The following is a 23625-nucleotide window of genomic DNA, read 5'->3' as shown; positions in this document are numbered from 1 at the left end:
CATTTCCTCGAAACCACTTTAAACAATTACACGAATGTCTGGCTCCTTGGAAGCAGATTTTTTTTATTTATTTATTTTTAATGGAAGGATTTTGCACAGTACTGTACATTTGACCCATTCATTAACATTTACCGCCATCCACCATGTTTTTCTGTAAGCTTGGCAACTTATAGACAAAAATGTTCTCCGGCTTTCCGACTTGTCGTTCCGGGCATTTTCGCAAATTTTCCCTCTCAGCCAACCGAACCGAACATGAAGGCGCAAAAGCACAACCAAATCCCCGAGCTGTAAGCTGTCGAGTTGTATTCTGGGTAATGTAGGCTCCAGTTTTTAGCATGAAGAAGGTTTGAAATAAGGTTCTGCTGCACCTGCACGTTTGTTCAGTCATGGTTGCTGCTGTCTCATCTGGAGTCAGGTTGGTTTCTTTTCGCTGCGTCGTGTCTGAGTACAGCCTCAGAGTTTGCGCTTCTCTCGTGCATTCAGACCGCAGTCGTAACCTTGATTCCTTGAAAAGATAACCATCTAGCTAGCTTTGAATGTCATTTAAAACCCTGTCTGTTTGTATTTTCTAACCATCTGGAGGAAAAACTCTTTAGTACAATAAAAGGAAAAAGTGAAGACAACTTGTGTGACAATGTGTCGTAGTGTGCACTGAAAGAGTCAAAAAATGGAGCTCAGACTCTTTTTCTTTTTTTCTGTTTTCCTGCTCATTTATTTAATCATTAAAAAGTTGCATCTGTTAGAAGTCACTCTCTGCAAGTTGCACCGATCTAAATTTCCACGGTACGCCTTGAAGGGCAGCGGCTCTGGATGCAGGCGAGCGCTGGGATAGACCGAGACAGGAGCGGGGCAAGGTCTGGTGCTGCCGTTGCATTCCCGAGGCCTGGCCCGGAGACTGCTGACTGATGCAAAATAGAAACACGGGGGTGGAAGAGTTTGAGGGTGAGACAGTGAGTGAAAGCTGAAGCGAGACTGATGGCGGGAGAGAAAGAGAGACGGCGCACAAGACACGAGGGTGGGAGGAAGGAGGGGGGAGACATTATCGAGCCAGTGTGAGTCAGCAGGTTGATGGAGCTTCAGGGTGCGGCTCCAGCACATCGCCGCTCCTGTGCGTTACCCAGTTTGAACTGGCCTGTCTCAGCCGTTGTAGTTTGCAGACAGACCCTCCGGAGCTTCATTGTTTTATTTATATATTTATTTATTTATTTATTTGTGTACAATGAGCACTGTCACTGTCAGAGGTCTGAAAGTTTTTTTGTCAAGGCTTTTTTCCCCTCCACCTGTTTATTAAAAATAAATCGTTGGAAACACTGAATCCAATATCAAATCAAGTCCTCGTTGTCCTTGTCAAATGTATAAGTGTGTGTTTTTGACCTTTCTGTGTGTATGTGTGTACAGGACCAGGGGACAACATCCCTGCAGTGTATGGCCTGGATGTGACGGACGTGTCACGGTGGGAGGAGACGGTGCTGGACCCTGCACTGCAGATACTGGACAGCCTCAGTAAGGTGGGGCCTCAGCAGTCTAAAGTGGCAGCTTCCTGTTGGCTGCTTTCATCTGGTGCTGTGGAATCTTTCTCTTTTACTTCAGTTCCTTTCGCTACTCTTTATCATTCTTTATCTTTTCATTGCGTACTTTGTGGTTTTACATTTCCTTCCTTTCATCCTTTTGCCATTAGTGTGTTCCTCTCCTTGTTTGCTCTTATTTATTCCTCCTTTTGAGCATATGCCCTTCTTCCTTGGATTTGCCTTATTTGGGCTTTTTTTGTCCCATTTTTATTAATTTTTCCTTTCTGCGATTTCCTAATTCTTTTTTGTCCTTCAGTTGTCAAAGGGCGATGGCGTGTTGTTGCCACACCGCCAGGCGGGTGGTGTGGACACCCGAGTTTGTGAATAATATAATTTGAGAACGAGGCAACGTAGAATTTTAAAATTGACATCACGGATGAAACTATTAAAAATGTTTGAATCTCAGTGACCTCGATGTCAAAGTCTAGTTTGTTCTTTGGTTGAAAAAGGAAAAAAGGCCTTTGTTTGTATAAAATTGTCTTCTGCAACACGTTTGCTGTTAGCCGAATTTAGGTTACTTGTTTGCTTGTGATATTTAGCATTACCAAACTGCTTGTTTTTCCACGGTTCACCCATCCCAGTGAACTCCACTTGTCAACCATTCAGCATTCTGTAGACTCATACGTCTCTCCATTACAAGATCTTGGAGGATCACACAATCGGGCACATTTATGGGACCATAAATCATGCTTTACTCTGCTGCCTATCTGATGTTCTGCTTCCGTTCCCTTTTTTGTTCCCTAAAAGTTTGTTTTAGCACATCATAAATATTTTTTTCAGATTTAAAACCTTAAAAAAACCAGACTTTTTTCGCTCCACTTCTCAGCATGAGGAGCCAGCTATTGCACCAGTCAGAGCGCAGGGGGCGGAGCAGAGAAACAAGCGGAGCCACCACACGTGTGACCTGTGTGACAAAGTGATCATCGGTGACCTGGAGTGGACAGGTGAGGCATAAGCATGTGGGGGGGGAAAAAAGCTGAATGTGAATATAGACGTTTGCTAACGATACTAACATGTTCATCAAAGCACCGAGGACAAGCAAACTGAGAAGTACTAAAGAAGTCGTACCATGTTATGTATTTGACTGTTTAGCGCTGCCTTAAGATTCTGTGGAGATTCATGCCCAGTGCCAAAAACAGATTTCTTTTCTCTACATGCTCACCTGATCACCTCTGGGCCCTGTTGCACCAAGTCTTGTGACTTGGCCTCTTGGTGACTTGGTCTGTTTCTCTGTCTGTCTTGCTAAATATATCCAAGGCGTGTCGTTTATCCTCTGTACCCGCAGCTCACCTGAAATCCAAGAAGCATCACTATCATGTGAGGAAGAAGAGGAAGTGCGATCCATCCTGTGACCAGTCGCAGAGGACCAGCGCACCTTCCGACTCTGCAGCAGAGACTCTTTTAAAAGACTCTTGTGATAATGTTGCTCCGGGCAGCGGTGATCAGGACTCTTCTGGGACGACACATGAGGAAGTACCAGTGACTCTTTAAAAAGCCTGCACTGACTCTGATCCACATCCATCTTCACTCAGGTCTCCATCCGGTACTTATATGATTAATTCCTGGTTTCCATAGGATCGAATTTATTTATTAATTCCTGAATTCCAACAAAAAATCCCTCCTTCATAGATGCTGAAGCCCTCGAGCTTCAGGTTCTTGCAGCATTTTTTTTTTCTTTTTCTTTCCAGTAGCAACACAGACCGAAGTGAATGAAGTACATGATTTATGGCGTGTGCAGGCAAAGAATAAAAAAAACAAATCATAATTTATTTTTTAACACTGCCTGAAAATCTAATGTAAATTTTAAGAGAGGTTTATTTTTCTATTTTTTAAGACTGTGCTGTATATACCACTGCTATGGACTCTCTAGTTTGTCAGCATTTCAGGCTTCAGGACAGATTGTTAGTATTAGGCCCGGTCACCTTTATTTCAAATAAACTCCCAAAGTTTTCTCAGCTCATGCTCCGAACCTGTAATCTTGTGACATAAAATATTTTATTATTAAACATATTTTTATTAAACTGGAAAAAAAAAGTCTCTTTTTGGAATTTCCCAAAACTTTATAGAGAATTCAAATGAAATGAGCACTCAGAGCACGCACTAACAATGAAGGTCAAGGTCAAATGCTTAGCCAACATAGATACTGTTGTCTGCTGAGGCCTAGTGTATTGTTGTGAAGTTGGTAAATGATCCATAAAAAAGATTGTGGGTAATATGAAGTTTTTGCTGATTTACTGAACAGCTCGTGCTGGTTTTGGGGTCTACCATCACGCAAAACTTGAAGATGATATCTTGAAAACTGTGGATGCTACACCGTTACAGACAAACAGAACTAATTACATACACATTTAGGGGGCGAAATCGGGGGGACACGGACTTAACGCTATAGCATTGACAGTAAAGACAGCTGTGGACCTCCAGCCTCCACCCACTGTGGAAGACAGAGCCAAGCTGCAGCAGACTCGGGTCTTTTAGGAGACTGCAGCCATGCAGAGACCCTGATGGACTGCCAACCAACTCACACGTCACCCCATGTGGTCAGGTGAGAGACCCTCGATGACATAACGAGTCCTTCCCCAGGTTTACCTGACGATAACTTCTTTAGGTGATCGGACGCTCTCCTTCTCTCATCTTGGCTCGAGTTTGGACTTTTGGGAAAGAAGCATTTGGATCCCAATTATGTTGTTTTCATAATCCTAGGAAGTCTAAATTGTATTTATCCAAGTGACGGTGCTTTTATGCCACTCAAACGAGAAGTAGAAAGCACAAAATTGGATTTCAGGGGTCTCTCGATGTGACAGCAGCAGTTTAACCTTGGTCTCATTGAGCTCTCATTGGCCTGCTGACACAGCACTGAGCTTGGTCCTTTGTTTGCCGGCTGCCACCTCATTTTACACTCATGAAATATGTTGTTTCTGGTCTTTTGTTCACTAGTCACCTGATTGGCGTGGTTTATCTCCTGAGTGGAGCCCAGCCGAGCTCATTTCAGCCCTGACGACGGTGTAAACCACCAGCAGGTCAGGCTGTGAGAGGAGTGTGTTTTCACAGCGGTGATTGCAGGTCTTTGTTTATCCGGCAGCGTGCCGTACCGCTTTCAACCCGAGGCGTGTCTTCCCCCCGCTGTAAAGCCACAATACCTGGCATCGCTCCAGAGGCTTTCTTTGGCGGTGCTTTTCCGTCTCCTCACCTTGCTCCTGCGTTAATGCTCTCTGTCTTTAAGTTTTCAGTTGCGGTCTTACAGTCTGAGGAATTACAGAGTTTAGTTCACAGGCTCCCAGAAGTTGACCTCATCCACATGGCTAAAAATATTTCCAGCAGCATAATAGCTGGAAGTGTGCGTCTGTCTGCGTGAGTTGTGTTCCACATTCTCTCTCTTTCCAAACTGGGTCAGGCCTCCAGCTTACTGGGGTATTACCATACAGTACGGGAGTCACAGTGATAGCAAAGGTCACTGTACGGCTCGTGTCTGGTTTTTATAACCACTCCTCTGTTTGGATGGTTTGTTTTTCTTTCCTTCTGTTGTCCATTTCGAATCAGCTACGGCTCTATTTTTTTCCACTGCAGTACTTTTTTCATCTTGGTGATCTCTGTAATGACAAAAAACCAACGAGAGGGATCTTTGAATGAGGAAAAAGCGTTACTGTCAGGCATCCAACGTGCTGTTGAATGCCTCGCATTTTCTTTAGTAATTTTACACATGGTGTGTAGTTATCTTGAGTGGCTCAGCGAGTCTGGCTTGGCACCTCCAAGCACCACTGAATCACCTCACATTTAAGAGCCAAGCTTGCGCAATTCGGTGACATAAAGCACCTTGACTGGAATGCCAGTATCCACAGTCACAAGGCTAATTAGCGATGTGCACACTGTGAAGCAACGTGTCATCGATGCACGCACTGAATGAATAAAGCTTTGAAACAGGCTGGGGTGGTGTACTGCAGCTGCAGCTGCCACCCTTCTTCTAAATCTACCCTATGTATGTGCATGTGCATGTGTTTGCATGCATAGCTGCATCAGTTAGTGAGCCATACAATGATTCTCCCAGTTTCAGCACTTTTCTGCTTCTCCCTCTCTCTGTCCAGTCCTCACCATAGCCAGTCAGTATTTTTAAATGCTCTGAGCACATACCGCCCCATACATGAGGCCCAGTATAGGGGAACTGTACATGCGGTAGCCTAAAGATGTCCATTGGTCTGGCCTGTTCACCTTGGGGCCTTGGCCTTTAGTACTCCATATACTGCCTCCTGCGTGGGCTGTAAATCAACAGTATAAACCAGACTTCACACAACCTCACGCATTGGTAGCCTGACTCTCCAGAGCAGAGCTGATATTAGCCTGCCTGACAGCTCAACAGAAAGAGATTCTAAACAGTTTACCAAAGGTGGAGGCTAAGTATGTTTCCATGCTAGTTGTTCATAAGCACCTGCAATTGGCCACCTCGAATAATACCCATGAAAACATTTTGATTGGTCTACTTTTCTTTCAAGCAGTAAGTGCATTTTTACCGCTGAGGTACTGTTAATTTCAGTTTCTAGACCAACCAAACTCTTCGATTAAGGTGCACTCCATCTGTACTGTTAAGACACTGAAAGGAGGCTGCTGACCATTTAAAGGAGGGAAAGACAAGGCTAGGAAACTTTAAATACAATGTTTGGGTTTCTTCAAGGCCTCTCTCCACTAATTGGAGTCATTTAAGTCATTGAACTGGACTTCTCAACCGTGTTTTTGCTGCTAGTGCCTTTTAGAGCATTATTACTGGAATTATCTGACAAATAACCCGGCTTTATCAGCGCTACAGGCAGAAGGATTCTGCTTCAGATTTGATGACTGAAAATGTTGTACTTCATTAGGCTGTTAGCAGTAATGAGCAGGTAGGGCTGCTCGATTATGGCAAAAATGATAATCACGATTATTTTCACTGAAATTGAGATCTCGATTATTTGACAATATTTATTTAACAATAACAATGTATTGAATAATGGCTTTAAAGATTGTCAAAAATAATATAAAATAGTGTGCAAATACTGATAACAGTGCAAATGTTTGCAATATAAAAAATAAATGAAAAATGTAAACATCTATGTTTAGTGAACTTTTCAGTGTAGCTCTGTGGTGCAGCTACGACACCGTAGCAACGTTTACACACTATGTCTACGGTACTTGATCCACGTCTGACTCCGCGAACCCATAATGTTTCCACACCACTGAAGGTTTTTTTTTTTTAACCTCTCTTTTCAACCAACGACAGTCACTCTCTCATCTCCAAATAACTTCTGCTTAGCTTTCCGAGCTTCCCTCGGGTCCTCTTAATTGTTGTGACGTGTGTTCGAAACGCAGAGAGGTGCGCTCGATTTGCTACAGGAGCAGTGCGAGAGTAAAGCACGAGGGAGGTGCTAATAATCGGCTCAGTCATTTTTAATGATCGTTGAAAGCCCAGATCGTAATTTAGATTAAAATTCAATTAATTGAGCAGCCCTATGAGTAGGTATCTGTGTTTTGCAGTACTTTCTGGATGCAGATGTTAATCAAGTTTGCTAGCATTAGCCGATAATTTAGCACTGGTCCTCACGTCAAAATATAGCTCTACAAAACCAACATGGTGGTAGATGAACTGCTAACATCAAGGCCTCACTTGCGCAAGCCTTGAGACTAGTCACGAATGAGTATTCTTAAACCAGTATTCTCCAACTGGTTTAAGAGTGGTCGCTGGTTGTTGCTAGGCGAAATTGGGCATTAGGCTAATTAGGTACCTTAGCTAAAAGCTTTTAGAGGTAAAAGCTTTTATCTAAGGTACCTAATTAGCCTAATGCCCAGTGCTTAGGACCAACAGTGGGTCAACTGGAGTTAGATTGGTTTCCCAGCTCATTCCTGCGGCACTTTCTGTTGGTGCTTTTCACCTATAAATAGAAGCGGCCTGTTTTCAGTCTTTATGCTAAGATTAGCTGAGGCAGTAGCTGTTTAATTAGCATAGCATAGAGATAGCTATGTGACTATTCTCAAGGAACTTCCTAATAAAAGAAATTGAGTAAACTTTCCTTTGATGATTTCTTGTAAAGTAACTGTGATACTGTCTTTTTAACCAGTCAGACCTTTATTTTTAATCATTCTCCTCATTAATTTCTCTAGTTTGTCCTCTAATTGAGCTCAATGGACGTCTGTATTTGAGCTTTGTGGGCTTCTCAGAGCTCTGCTTGTAGTAGTGTGTCACCCAGTGACTGCATCTAGGTAATTTGAAGTCCACCTAATCCTAATCTCTAATCCCGTTTGACTAAACATTCTCTGCCATCTGGCTCTGGCGAGACGAAAAAAAATGCTTGCACGTATCTACACAGGCAGACATGCAAGCATCTAATCAGATAGGTGGTAGCCAAAGTCACTGTTGAAATGAAGAGAAATATCAGTTCTGCTTGTGCGGAGAATTCTTGGAGATACCAGAGAAGGCCGAGTCTTTGCCGGGGGGGCAAAATAATAGATACCACACAGCCTTTTTAATCTCGTTTTGTGGCGTGTGAAGGACTTGTCTGAGAATGTGTATCTCTTTTGTTGACACTATAGGCGCAGACGGTTAAAACCAGCAAAAGGTCAACTATCAGGCGGTGAGCCGCTCAGTGTGCGAGCAGAGAAGATGCTAGGAGCTCACATTTGTAGCCTTTGACATCTTTTTTCTCAATAAAGATCAGTATGTGTGTGTTTGTGAATCCCTGCTTGCGAGCTGGGGCCACACTGTTTCCATGCATATAAGGATGAGGACAAAGGGAGTTTCACAAACCTGTGAGAAACACAACACTGCAAGGTGTGACTCGATAAGATAAAAGCGTATTGTGTTGTTCTGTGTGTGTGCGTGCGTGCACGAATGTGTTAGTCTTGTTTTCTATTACAAGTACCACAACAAAATGCAAGGCGGTCGCTTCTTACCTCTGTGGCTACTGCATGTGTTTGTAGCTCCTGCAGTATAGGTGTAATAATTGCGTGTTTGCACCTGTATGCATTATGAATTGCACACACATGGCCAGAGCTACTCAGTGAGGGATGAGTGTTGTTGCAGCCTAATCCTGAGATGCTGTTTTATAACATTTCAATGTGATGTATGCATCCAGAGCCAAGTGCAGACATCATTTATTTATATATGTGTGTGTGTGTGTGTGTGTGTGTGTGTGTGTGTGTGTGTGTGTGTGTCTCTATAGGGAGGAACTAGGTTCACTGAGTTCATGCAGCTCTCTCTCTCTCCTCTCTCTCCGTCTCTGTGTCACACTGTCTGGTTCCTGTAGTGGTCGCAGTACACGAAAGAGAGACAGAAGGAAAGGGAGAGGAGGAGATGTGATAAGAGGTGAAAAGCCTTTAAGGAAAGTGTCATAGGTGCAGCTTATGCATGGCTCCCTATAGTCTCTCTGTCTGTCCTCTCTCGCTCTCTGCTGCATATTTCCTGCCTTGGTTATGTAATGCGGGGGCTGCTCTGTACTTTTTTCCTTCTCCTTTTTCTTCTACCCTCCCCAGTGCAGAGCATGACATGCCTTCCTGTTTTTCCAGCAACCCAGTGAACTCTTTTCTTTTTTTCCCAGGGCAGTGTTTGCCCATTTTCTATTGTTACGTATTGTATGCATGGTGCTCTTATTTTTAGATAAAGCTGTTTGCACTTGATGTATTGTGTCTGGCTGGACTCATAAATGTCTCCGTCCTCACACTTCTTGGGTCTGTGTGTGTGTCTCTCTCACTCTTCTCCACACTGCTGTCCATCTTTCCTCTCTTTTGTGTGTCTGTCCACTTACTTTTCACCTTTGCTCTTAGGCAGGAAATGGGTGTGCTGGCTCATAAAGGACTATCAAAGCAGCCTAATTCTCAGTTATGTGTAAGCATGCGTGTTTGTGTGCTTATTTTCATTGGACGTATCTGTGCACTGGGAGCAATGTACTCTCTGCAGTGTACAGAGTGTGAGACAAAGGGTGTGTGTGTGCGCACATTGCCATTGTCAGTGAGTTAAGCGCTGTAGCCGGCTTTTTCCCGCCAGTGCGGTGTTTTGTGGGAGGGGTTTTGGCTGCGCTCAGCAGCAACAAAGAGCGTCCGCTTCCCGCCTGATATGCAAATAGATGTGAGGTGGGCGGAGCTGGGAGCCTCCCCTAATGCAGAGCTTAACGCTTTCACTGCCAGGGTGAAGGTCAGTCGGTGCATTGTATTAAATCGTCCTTATTCTGCTCACCAGGACTCTGTGACAGCATAGGGCTGCACCTACTATCTTAAATGAACAGTCTTTACTTTTAGTCTGAATACTATGCAACAAGTTATTTAACCCATTGTGATCAAAGGTCTCTGTGCTGGAATATTGTCTGGCTTTATATATACACTCAACTTTCCCCTTTATTGGACTTGTGGACTTTCCTGGTTGTTCATTAGGAGGACATAAACACAGCATTAATTGTACAACTGCAACCATGCACAGCTTGACCATCAATGAGCAGACAAGCAGTGTAGTCGAAGCTTTTGGGGATTCAAGGCCAATTGTTCTCTCTTCCAAAGAGGAGCATCAGCTAAAGCTTGTTGATCTTAGAGTTTGGAAAGTCTAATCTCTGATTTTGCAACTTTATTTAAAGATTTGTGTTCTGTGTTCATTTGTAAATATGATTTAATTTACTCAACTTACTCCTGTGTGAATCCTTTTTTATTTTGATTTTACTGACATCGCCACGCTTTCGGATTTACCAGTGAAGTGGTCAGAGTGGTGAGATCATATTCACTCATGGCCACAAAGATAAACATGTAGCTGTTGATCTGAAATTGGTGCAAATTTAAAATACAAATAATAATATATAAACTTTTAAACCTGCGCTATTTATAAGTTAAAGAGTTGGAACTCTAGTATTAATTTACAAATGTTGTAAAACTGTGCTATTGTATGTCTGTGTGTGCGTGTGTGTAACAGCACATGGCTCTTTTATGTAAGTGTGTTATAAAACCCAGTGTAACATTAGATGGCGTGTATGCCAATAACAGCTGTTGTACACGTACACACACACACACGTGCGCTCCTTCACACGCCACTTCATGCAGTTCCTATCAAAGCGCCTTATTATATGAAGACATTAAGCATATTAAGCACAACACACACATACTTCACAACTCCAAAATATTTTGTTTCAGTACATTGAAATATAAGTTTCTGCATTACAACCTGTATCAATAAGCAGATATTCTAATACCTCTACTAACTTTAATGAGAGCCATAATTTGCAAAATGATCTTCTTAGCACGATACAAATCACTGGGACTTGAATCTAGTTTTTTTTTTTTTTTTAACATCATAAAGTCATCGAGTCAGTGTTTACAGGGGGCACGAAGCAGAGGGGTCTTTTACCCATAGAGTTCTCTAGATTCCCCCTACTGCCTGTTAGACAGAGTTGAGCATTAATGCAACTCAACATTGACTTCTTTTACATCCCACCATGTAGGGCTGCCACAATTAGTCGACTAGTCACGATTATGTCGACTATTAAAATCGTCGACGACTAATTTAATAGTCAACGCATCGTTTGAAGCTTTGTAAGATCACAAAAGACGCAGGAATGAGTAGTAGGATTTAAGGGTGTAATAACGGACTGAAACAGAAGATGGCAGCACTGCATGTACAAGGATGCCAGCTGCCGTTAAACCCCGAAGAAGAAGAAGCTGTGTCCCAGAATTCATAGCGCAGCCCAGCGCAGTTGTCAACAATGGCGGCAGCTAGTTAGTTTTAACTTTACTCTTATTATTCTTTCTGGGTCACAAAATAAACGTTTAACATATTTTCAGGCGAGAATGTAGCTGTGTAAACCTCAAATATCTGCTCAGTTTATCAGGACACCACATATTTTCAAAAGCGCTCCGACGTTTTCGGAGACGTCTGTTACCCACTAGCTCGTTAGCTAGGCGGGGGCAAGGCTAACTAGAGCCGTGAGAACACCGGACACCCGGCAAATCGTTTTCAAACCCACCACTGTCTTTCGCTACTCAGGTTAAACATGATATATAAGTCACTTAGATAACTTAAAATGTTATTGTTTGGCTTTCTTTAGTATTTTATTTGTTCCTGAGTAAATCGGTTTGGCTAAGATTAAAGTTATAGTTTTTACACAGCTGAATAAACTTCAAGCAGACAGCTGATCATCAGAAGTTTGAGACGCTGGATAATATACTCCGGTGTCCTGTTATATTTTAGAAAGCAAGGAGTTTATTAAACTTCACCGAAACAATCTGCAAATTTCATTAAAAATTAATAAACTACCATCTTGTCTTTATTTTTAGTTAGCACAAACACTTCAAGCTGTAAGCTAATGATAGTTATATAAGAGCAGATGCTGCTGGTGCAATAAGCTGTACGCTGTACGTCCAATGGATGATGATCTGATTAGTCGACTAATCGCAAAAATAATCGGTGACTAGTCGACTATCAAAATAATCGTTTGTGGCAGCCCTACCACCATGTGTAACTCGTATATACAGCCTGTAGTCGGACCTTACTAGGACTACAGGCACTGGCCATGCACAGTCGCCCCGACTGTGCATGGCCAGCGCAGCTTAAAAATGTCTCCTGGCATTGATTGTCCGAGTTTCAGGATGTCTCTTGGCAGGATGAAACATCCGTCTAGGAATACAATGAACATAGCTGCATTGCATTCTGGTCCTGATGCAGTCACTGCAGCTGCTTTCGGTTCCACCAAATGCACCACGGCGCATTTTTATAAGCATCCCTGGAAGGTGTGCTTTGCACAGAGCAGGCGGGAAGGGTGGAAAATCAGACACGAGGGCAGCATTTTCAAAATAAAAGACCCTGTGCAGATTCAGCATACTGCTTCTGAGTTGCTCTTGGTGCGATTCAGCACAAAGACGTGCATGTTTTCCAGAGGTCAGTCTCCTAAAGATTTTCTCTGATTCTAGGTTTTTGATGACAGTGGTGGAGAGCACTGACTTACACATTGGTCCAAAATCTCCTATCTGGGTCAAAGTTTGCACACTCTACATTTAGATGGGGACAGTGTTATCCTGACAGACATCAGTCCCCTCAGGAGATGAGTCCTTCATTAAAGGATAAAGGTGATGACTTGAAGCACCTCTGTATTGGTTTCTAGTGACCTTTTCCTCCAGTGGACATACCCAGGCACAAATATTTAGATTTTTGTTTTTTGTTTTGTTCTTCCCATTAGACTTTGATATTGGTGTTGTGCAATTTGTCAGCCTGTTGCTTGAGAAATATTTGTGTACTCGGAGGACAGTAGACACAGTAATGTGCAGTGTTGGTCAAGTTACTTGAAAAAAGTAATTAGTTACTGATTACTGATTACTTCTCAAAAAAAGTAATCCAGTTACTTTACTGATTACTTGTTTTCAAAAGTAATTAATTACTTAGTTACTTAGTTACTTTTAAAAAACATGATACACTACCTGAATGCTTGATAAAGCAATAGACCTTTTGGGCCAATGCTATTTTTTCTGCATAATCCATCATATAAAAGTGAATCAAATGGAAAAGTGTCTTTTTAAAAAATTGTTTATTACTTTTAATCTTAACTTTATAAACAGTGCATCAAACAAAAATTAAATTAAATTCAACAGTCTTTGACTTTAATAAATTTGTTTAACATTTGAACATATTTCTGCACATTACACCATATTTTGAGAAAATAAAGGCTTAAACTGTATTTCTGCATACTCCAGCATATAACATAAATTATTTTTGTGTATACACACATCTTTTCATATAAATAAAGCAAAAAATAAATAAATAAAATAAATAAAATTAACAAAAACATCTTTTAACAGTTGGTAAAGTGCAGAGAGGCATAATATTGAGATTACAAAAACAGAAAATGCTATTGCATGCTACATTCAGGCTGTTAATCCAGTCTCAGTTTGTGGTAACCCTGAAAAAGACCTATGTTTTATTGTTTTCTTTTGGACTGAAACAGTGGTTATATCGCATCAGCAGAAGCTTCTCAAACCTTCTATCAGACATTCTGTTCCTTTTTGGGGAAAGCACCAATCCACCTAAACTGAACAGCCGTTCCACTGGTGCACTGGATGGAGTTGGACTGTTGTATTTCATGTACATCTTTTTGAGATTTGGGAACTGATTCAGAATCTCAAGCTCATAGCCTGACCTTAAAAAGTCAGTTATTTCTTTTTCTGCTGAGAAGCTTTCTGTGGGCTGATTCTGAAATTCAAAAAAGTCCATTTCGGCTGGGCTGGCTGGGATTTGGGACACATTAGTTTTCTCAGTTGCAGGAGCAGCTTTACGACACTCTGTTATCAGGAGCTCCTTCACATACTCTCTCCTACGCTCATCTCTCAGCCAACGAAGTTTAAACTTGGGACAAGTGGCCGCTGCGAGAAGTCCTTCTTGGCTGTCCAGAACAGCATCAAAACGAGTCTTGATGGCCTGTAACATACAATATGATGCAACTAAGAATAAAATTATTTTACTGTATAATTACCTATTGTCAATATTTTGTGGGCTTTACAGCTCTAAACCATCTATATTTTCTATTATCAATACTGTATGAGATTTAATTTTGGCTGAGGCTTTTGTTGATATTATGATTAATATTCATGATTAATGATGATCAATGTCCCTGATATTTAACAAGGGGTGAATACTTGGTCTTTTATTCTATCATTTTAATAATTGTACCCACTGCTTAAAACAAAGTATAACATCCACCCACTGTGAATGGTATAATAAATTTAACAAATCCACCCAAAGCAATTAATAATAATCTTACCTTTACAATGACATCTGGAAGGCTGGCTGTCATTCTAGAGAGGTCATCTTTCAGGGCAAGGGTCTTTGACATCAGGCTTGTGAGTGTTGGCAGTAAAGCCCCGTAGGTGCACTCATCCCCTTGTAAGATGTCCAGAGCCACTGTCAGGGGCTTCATCACAGTACAGTACTCTTTCAAGAACTGGTACTCCCTTTCATTAAGGCACTTGATTCCCAGTTTTACACACAGGGGATTAAGTTCATTCAAGGGAATTGTGATGATTCTAGAAATGGCCTCATACAGGGAATTCCACCTTGTGGATGTCGGTACCATTAGTTTCCTCCGACTGACTTCCTCCACCTGTTCAGAGGCTAATGTTGATCGACTTGCTTTAGTCCAAAGAGCAGAACATTTTGCAATGCTACTCCTATATACAGCCTTGGTGTCTGCACAGGAATTTAGATGTTTGTCAACATCGCTTGTTGAAATCAAGTTAATTGTGTGCGATGCACATCTGTAGTGTGGAGGGAGGCTGAACTGTGCATCACCAGATGCAGCTGAAAGAGCTTCTATGACATCAGTAAAGGTCGGTTCCTCGTCATCACCTTCTTCATTTTCAGATTCAGACTCCAAATGACAGGGCTGACATACTCTGAATGCTTTGGCAAAATTGGATGCATTATCCGTTACAGTGGCAATAACTTTGCCTTGTAGTCCATATGATGAATGGATTTCTTCAATCTCTGCTCCAGTTACATCATAGGTATGGCTGCCTCTAATTCTCTTGCATGCTAGAGCGGCCTTGTTGTGTTGTAATGTGGAATTAATCCAGTGAACTGTTACACCCATAAAACTTTTATTATTTACCGTCCAGATGTCAGCAGTGGTGGAAACAAACTCTGCCTCTTCGAGTGTAGCCTTCAAGTTAGAGTTCATTTTGTCATATTCTCTCTCAAGGTATCCTACAAATGACTTTCTCTGGGGCAGCTTGACACCACTTTTAGTTGGTATTTTTTCTACGATGCGTCGGAATGATTCAGAGTCAACAGTGGAAATCGGCAACATGTCCTCGACGATATAGGCAGCGACAAGCTTCTTCAGTTCAGCGGCACTAAGTCCTGTCGCTCTTACGTCTAGTTTAACCTGTTTAGCAGGAGTGGGTCCATCTGAGGTTTGCCCGGTGGAAGTAGATGTGGTAGCCACAGCGGTCACGTCAGTGAGGGGATCCTGGGGGTTTTCTGTCAATTTAACATTCTTGTGGCAGCGTGCTAGGTGCTTGCTCAGGTTGGAAGTGGAATTTTTCGACGTAGAAATAAGTTTTCTTCCGATGCAGAGTGTACAACGTACGCTTATGTTTTTGTCGCTTTTTAAAGAGTCAAATTCAAAATAATGTCGGTATTTCCAAGTATTAAATGCTGCACGATCGTACTCTATCCCTCGCTCCATGTTTTCTATTGTTGACACACGAGCTACCATAGCCGTCGCACTCGCTTGCGTCATTGTCATGAGACATTCTCGCAAAAAGTTCACGGTTTTAGTAACGCAGTAACGCAGCGTTCCTACGGGAAAGTAAAGGTAATCTAATTACCGTTTTTGCAATAGTAATCCCTTACATTACTCGTTACTTGAAAAAAGTAATCCGATTACAGTAACGCGTTACAAGTAACGCGTTACTGCCCATCTCTGGTAATGTGTGATATTTGATCCAAGGAAGATAAGTTGTGCAGTGTGCCCTGCTGATTATAAACAAGTACAGTTGTGCATTAGTTTTTGTACCTCACGGATTCAGTTACAACGTTTTCTATGTGCCAGGTGTATAAATTTTGAATGCATGTTTCTGTTTTACAACAATCAGGTGAGTTTGAGGTGTTGAGGCCAAGTCAACACTTCAAACACGTTGTGGTGCTCCTCAAACCTTCCCTAAATCATGTTTACTTTGTAGGAGGACGTGCTATCCTGCTGAAAGAGGCCCAAGCATTCAGGCAATACTGTTTCCATGAAAAGGTGTACTTGGTCTGCAATACTGTTTAGGGTAGGTGGTACATGTCAAAGTAACATCCACATGGATGGCAGAACCCAAGATCCTAGCAGAATATTGTCCAAACCATCACGCTGCCTCTGATGGCCATAAAAACAATGTAAAAGAAAACACTGATTCATCAAAGCAGGCCACCTTCTTCCTTTGCTCCAAGGTCCAGTTCTGATGCTCACGTGCCCATTGTTGGTGCTTTTAACCGTTTCAGCAGGGATCAGAATGGGCACCCTGACAGCTATGCAGGCCCATTTGCAACTAACTGTGATGCTCTGTGTATTCTGACATCTTTCTATCAGAACCAGCATAAATGTCTTTTTTTTAAATTTCAGCTACAGTTGAAAATGTTGGATTGGACCACCGCTGCCAGCCTTTGCTCCCCTTGTGCATCAGGGATCCTCGACAGCCCGTTACCCTGTCGCTGGATCGAAATGACATCTCGGTCAATTTGGAACACTGTTGGGTTGTTTCTTCTGCAGTATAAGATTTTCACGTGGTTTCATACTCGGTGCTCAAATGTCTTTTAATAACGTGAGCATTGTTAGCTATAGACACGCATTTGTGTCGATACAGACCAGATGATGGCGATACTGCAGCTCAGCTCCACACATGCACAGCAGTGAGCTCTGTCACAGCTGTTTTCTTTAAAAAGGCTATTAAACTTTTCCTTATTTAGATCTTATATTTGGTACACTGGTGCAATTGTTCAGTGCAAATAATGATGTCAGTGAATGTAAAAGTAATCTACAAAAAAGCAGACTGCTTTAATCACTTCATTTAGTTTTTTTCAAGTGTTGGTTCCGTATGACATCAGTGAGAGTGGATATCCCAAATATAGTCATTTTAGGTACATAGCCCCTCCCACTTTGTATTTACAAGGGACAGCCAATCAGAACAAAGTAAAGTGGTGTCAAGTAATGCTTTTTTACTTTTACTGAGCGTTTTTTACAAAGCTGGCTTGAGGAGAGATGGAAGAGCGCTTAAATGGGTTGTTTCAGACAGAAGGCCACGTATAAGATTCATTAGTAGTACAAGTAGTAGTAGTAATTTTGAATAACGCAAAGCTACTCTTACAGATTGCGCTAAGATCACAAGCTTAAACATGTACAGTGAAGTTTGAAAGGAGTTTTAACTTCCTCTTCAAAAGGATATTGTGTGACTATAGGCTGCCATGTGCAGGGCAAACATTGTGTTAAATGTATTTGTCCTGCTTGACTAAAAGCTGCAAATTTGAAGTATGAATGCATTAAATTATCGCTGAATCTTTTATGTTAAGTTGCCACAGAACGGTTGTCCTCATGTCGCGCTTGCACATTCAGGCATGTACGGGCTTGTTAAAGAGCAGAGAGAACTGTTGCTCAGCACAGTTGGTCAGCACATTTGTACAACAGAGCAGTTGCTAACCACTCCGACGCCGCTCAGGCTGATTTACATTGTGGCCCGCGAGGACAATGACTGTCTGCTGATATGAAGTAAGCCATGCCAGGACTAGTTAGAGAGGGAACGACAGAGTGGGCGGGAAAAATGCTTACTGGTGTGTGTGTGTGTGCGCGTGTGTGAGTCCAAGTTCAGTGAAAGGCCGCGTGTGAACCCAGAGGAGGGAAACCACTGTTGAACGTGTATCGCGCTCATTTATGCTGATAAGGTGCTCTCGCCTTGAGGACAGTTAACGGTTAGTACTTGATCTGTCGGGGGCCGGGCCGTCGTGCGGAAGGGAAGAGAGCAAAACAACAAAGTAATAGGGGAATTTGCAAAACATTTCAGGGGAACTTTTTGAGTTATCTGAGATAACTTTGTTTAAAGAATCTAACAGAAAAGGACATTTCCATATCTGAGATGACTCTGTAAGCTCTGCTGGTTTATGTCAAACGGAGACATCGTTTAAATAAATAAGCAAAAAACCCAGAAAAGTATTTATTTACATGTTTTAATAATTTGTGTTATTATAAATTGTGTTATCAAAGATGTCTTTATGGATGAATCCAGTGTATCCCAGACTACTAACAGCAATTAATTAACATACAACTACAGTTTGGTGCTCACTCAAGTATCTGATGTGACTTTCTCTTAAATTGTTGTTATTTGCATGGTCTGTTGAAAGACAGTAAGTAGCTGCGAAGGATTCATTAACCTCTAAATTTGAATACATTTGACATTAGGGAAGTAAAATGAGACACTGGTTCTTTATTTATTACATGGCAGTTAGGGCACGAAGCCAAAGCCAGACCCATGGATAGAAGTACGTACACACACACACACACACACACACACACACACACACACACACACACACACACACACACACACACAGCATTTCTCTTCAAACTGTGTGGTTTGAAGAGAAATGCTATAGATTTCAGGGTAGAAGAAGAGCAATGTTTTTCCCAGTACTGTGTTTTGGGTTTTTTTTCTAGATTTTTGGTTGATATTCTGTTGCTCTCCATTGACATCCAAAAAAATGAGAGACTGTTCAATTTCTTAGTAAGTGAGCAAACTTGTGAATTCAGGAGGGGATCAGAAATGTATTTCCCCTACTATGAAAGAAGCAAAGGGTTTAACTTTTTGGGAACTACCAGTATATTTGGTTCCTGGTTTTTGTGTTTTGATATTTCCATCGTATAGCAGAAAAGTACATTTACCAGAAATAAAGAAAACTTTGTATCTGACGTTTAATAATTTCTTCCTAGAATTTGCCGAATTTACTCAGGGAAATGCATGGCTATGCATGAGACACATTTCCATCATTTTGTCTGTATTTCTTAAGCAGCAGCTGCCAGAGCTGAAAAATTAAACAAACTGTAATTCTGCAGTTCCTGAAATGTCCACTTGAGGCTGACTCCACGAGCATACATGCCAACCCTCCCAATTTTTCCATGCCCCTCCTGAAAATCTCCCGGAGCCACCATTCTCCCGGATTTCTCTCGAATTTCTCCCGATTTTCCACCCGGATAACAAAATTGAAAAACCATATCCCAGATTGGCCCATCCAATTCCAGTTTCCAACAATGGCTACTACTACTGCAGCTACTTAGTTTTAATATTACTCTTATTACTCTTTCTGGGTTGCAAAATAAACTTTTAACATACACTCAACAAAAATATAAATGCAACACCTTTGTTACTGCTCCCATTCCCCATGGGATGGACGTAGAGACCTAAAATTCATTCCAGATACACAATATAACCATCCCTCCCAAACAGTGGTCACAAATCAGTCCAAATGTGTGGTAGTGGGCACATCTGCTATATTGAGATAATCCATCCCACCTCACAGGTGTGCCACATCAAGATGCTGATCTGACATCATGAGTAGTGCACAGGTGTACCTCAGACTGCCCACAACAAAAGGCCACCCTGGAATGTGCAGTTTTGTCTCACAGCAAAATGCCACAGATGCCACAAGCAATGAGGGAGCGTGCAATTGGCATGCTGACAGCAGGAATGTCAACCAGATCTGTCGCCCGTGCATTGAATGTTCATTTCTCAACCATAAGCCGTCTCCACAGGCGTTTCAGAGAATATGGCAGCACATCCAACCGGCCTCACAACCGCAGACCTCGTGTAACCACACCAGCCCAGGACCTCCACATCCAGCAGGTTCACCTCCAAGATCGTCTGAGACCAGCCACCCAGACAGCTGCTGGAACAATTGGTTTGCACAACCAAACAATTTCTGCACAAACTGTCAGAAACCGTCTCAGGGACGCTCAACTGCATGCCCGTCGTCTTCATCGGGGTCTTGACCTGACTCCAGCTCGTCGCCGTAACAGACTTGTGTGGGCAAATGCTCACATTCGATGGCGTCTGGCACGTTGGAGAGGTGTGCGCTTCACGGATGAATCATGGTTCACATTGTTCAGGGCAGATGGCAGCTGAGAATGTCCCAGTTCTTGCATGGCCAGCATACTCACCGGACATGTCACCCATTGAGCATGTTCGGGATGTGCTTGACCGGCGTATACGACAGCGTGTACCAGTTCCCACGAATATCCAACAACCTCGCACAGCCATTGAAGTGGAGTGGACCAACATTCCACAGGCCACAATTGACAATCTGATAGACTCCATGCGACGATGTGTTGCACTGCATGAGGCAAATGGTGGTCACACCAGATACTGACCGGTTCTGGGTCCCCAGACCCCCAATAGCGCAAAAAACTGCACATTCCAGGGTGGCCTTTTGTTGTGGGCAGTCTGAGGTACACCTGTGCACTACTCATGATGTCAGATCAGCATCCTGATGTGGCACACCTGTGAGGTGGGATGGATTATCTCAATATAGCAGATGTGCCCACTACCACACATTTGGACTGATTTGTGACCACTGTTTGGGAGGGATGGTTATATTGTGTATCTGGAATGAATTTTAGGTCTCTACGTCCATCCCATGGGGAATGGGAGCAGTAACAAAGGTGTTGCGTTTATATTTTTGTTGAGTGTATTTTCAGGCGAGAATGTAGCTGCGTAAACTTCAAATATCAGCCGACGGAACAGCAAACTCCTGGCACATCGTTTTCAAACCCCCGCGGTCTTTCGCTACTCAGGTTAAACATGATATATATAAGTCACTTAAAGGCAAGGTCCTCAGGTGGACACAGCTTCTGAATGTGGACACCCCCGCTGTTTCCGGCCAGACAATAATAACTGCGACATTTAACTTATTTTAGCCGATAAAAACAACATTATAAAATTCAAGTTTTTTGTATATATATATATGTATATGTATATGTATACAACCCCTCCCCCACAGCCCTTTTGAATGTCTCTGTAATTCTGAGGTCTCAAGGTTGGCAAGTATGCTCCACGACTGAGTAAATCTTTGCAGACTCCTGTGATAAAGTGCTCAACTTCAGCCATGAAATAATCACGTTTACAGTTCAGTACACAAAGTGGGTTTTGGTCTTTGTGGAGTTTTTCTTATAACTCAGTCGACTCACGCCGAGGCTTCAAAAGGTGCGATCTAGAAAACAGTAGGATGAGCTGATAAGCCCACTTTGATATTTACAGCCTATAATATTTTCTTAGAGCCGCTTTCTTTTCTGTTCAAGCTGTTGTTGAATTTGATCCCATAACATGGTTCAGTGTCTGCAGCCCGCTGCTCTCATTTCCATATAACTTCTGACAAGCTCTCCTATCTCCTGCCCTACTTTACACCCTCCAACAATCACACCTTACAGCACAGCTCAGTCAGACTGACCTCTCAGCTGAATGTTCCTGCAGCTTATTCATCATAACAGGTGCCGCACCATACCTGAAGTTTAATTGCTCAACAGCACTGCTTATTTGGAGCACCGCATGAATTACCTCGTGAACTGTTTGATGTTCATCACGCTGCCAAAGTGAGTGTTGGTAGGGCTCTTGTGCTGAGGTGAATTACATTTCTGCCGTTTTGATGGGAACAAGCAGAGAAGGCGCAGTTTGAGTTGGTTTGTAGTCTTTCATAAAGACGTTTGCTGCCCCCTTGTGGTGAGTGACTGGAATACATCCTGCAGTAGCTCTCGGTGGGGAGACTGATATGCTACAACACAGTAATGTTCATTAATGAATACTTAATACAAATCATTAATTCAGGACTCAGGTGTGTCTCCTTCTGACAAGCTGACCGTGGCTAAAGCAAAACTAAAAATTTATGTGCCGATTGAAGATTTTGCATTTGCAACATTACATCAGATACCTTCTTGCTTGGCATTGAGTTATGTTGGGCTAAGTGTATGAATTGAGTCTAAATGTTACATTTCAGCCTCCATTACTTTGCCTTGTTTGTTTTTTTGTTTTTTTCAAATTCAGGATGCACCGTGGTTTGGTCAGCATATCGAGTAAATTATATTTTATTTTTATTTGAAGTTCATTAAAGTTTAAAACTTTAGATTTTTCCATTTGTATTCTTGCAGCCTGCAACAGTGGATTGTTTTAGTCATGAAAATAAAATTTTTATTGGTTTATTTAAAATGTTTAAATCCAGTTTTAACATTTTTATATTTTTTATGCAGTGGATTGTGTTCTTTATCAGTCCATCCAGTTTCTGCTCTTCCAGGGAGACATCGAGGCTTTTCCAAGCCAACCAAGAGATGTAACCTCCAGCGTGTCCTGGGTCTGGCGCAGGGCCTCCTCGGCGTAGGACATGCCTGAAACGCCTCACCCAACTCCTTTCAACTGGGAGGAGCAGTAGCTTGACTCTGAGAGTTTTTTAACAGATTTATGGGGATTGATGGCAAATAATTCTAGTTAAAAAAAAAAAAAAAAAGTTTTACATTCTTGTGCAAAATTTGGAGTTTACATCCTGCAGTTACAGACCAATTCCTGCACCATTAAAGTCACCTGCCCTCCCACTGTGGGTACTATTGCAAAACCACTGTGACCTACGCAATATTACACACTGTGAAACTGTTTCTTTACATTAAACACTCACACATGTAACTAGGTGTCTTCATTGGACTGAGTTAAACCAAAGGAAACACTGAAAAGTAACTAACACTTTATGATTTATTCCAAATTTGTAATGACTTTGAATATAATCATTTAATTGCTTTCCAGTCAAATATTTCCTGTAATTTAAAGCCGCAGACTACACCACTGTTACTGAGAGTTTACCTTAGAGCGGGGACGTCACGTTTATTTTACATTGTGTGCAGAGTACAGGCTGCTATGATCTTAAGTGGGCTGGAGCAGTGAAGCTTCTCTTCCTGTCAGTGTGAAGAAATCTAACTACACATTTTTAATATAAAAAAAAAGAAGAAGTGCAATTTCAGCAACATATCTCAGTTTTTCTACATGCGAAAGACATGCTGCTTTGGGATTAAATTGTAAGAAAAAGATGTTTAAAATGACAGAAAAAGTTCTGTTAATTCATCATACAGGATGTACCTAAATTATAAATTGAACATTTGTTTTGTTAATTGACATGATGTCCTCTTATTCTTTTGTTTGTTTTTACAGCAAGCTCGTGATAAAAATCCTACATTTCTATAGTGGTGAAAAAACAGGAACTTTCTGTCATTTCATTGTTTATCTTTTACTTATTTAATTTGGTGTGATGCAGTACGACTAGCCAAGGGGGAAGTGGAAAATACGTAAAACTTAAAAACATAGTAAAAATTTTCGAATTTACATCCTTCTTTACATTTTCCAATCTTCTGTTTAATGGGTCAGATTGGAGCTTTTGCCGGACTGATTCTGGCCCGCGGGCCTTATGTTTGACAGCCCTGTTATAGAAAAATGTGATTTTCACTTGCAGTTTTTGACATCACACCCCCAGCACCATTACTCCTACACATGACTGAACAGACACAGGACGGCTGTTGTT

At 41.9% G+C, this 23625-nt stretch overlaps 1 protein-coding gene across 1 annotated transcript in view; it reads left to right on the top strand.

Annotated features, from left to right (window-relative positions):
* The window catches only part of trit1 (tRNA isopentenyltransferase 1), a 52708-nt gene extending 49086 nt beyond the window's left edge, over positions 1-3622 (top strand). The window contains exons 9-11 of the mRNA XM_082520773.1: positions 1399-1508; positions 2395-2512; positions 2854-3622. Coding sequence (XP_082376899.1) covers positions 1399-1508; positions 2395-2512; positions 2854-3059 — 434 coding nt within the window. The 3' untranslated portion in view covers positions 3060-3622. The remainder of the gene's footprint in view (positions 1-1398; positions 1509-2394; positions 2513-2853) is intronic.
* The last annotated feature ends 20003 nt before the right edge of the window (positions 3623-23625 follow it).

The sequence above is a fragment of the Aulonocara stuartgranti genome (assembly GCF_965226115.1).
Source record: "Aulonocara stuartgranti genome assembly, chromosome: 22".
NCBI classification, from domain to species: domain Eukaryota; kingdom Metazoa; phylum Chordata; class Actinopteri; order Cichliformes; family Cichlidae; genus Aulonocara; species Aulonocara stuartgranti.
The sequence above is the reverse complement of the archived record's forward strand: the minus strand, read 5'-3'. Positions and strand labels throughout refer to the sequence as shown.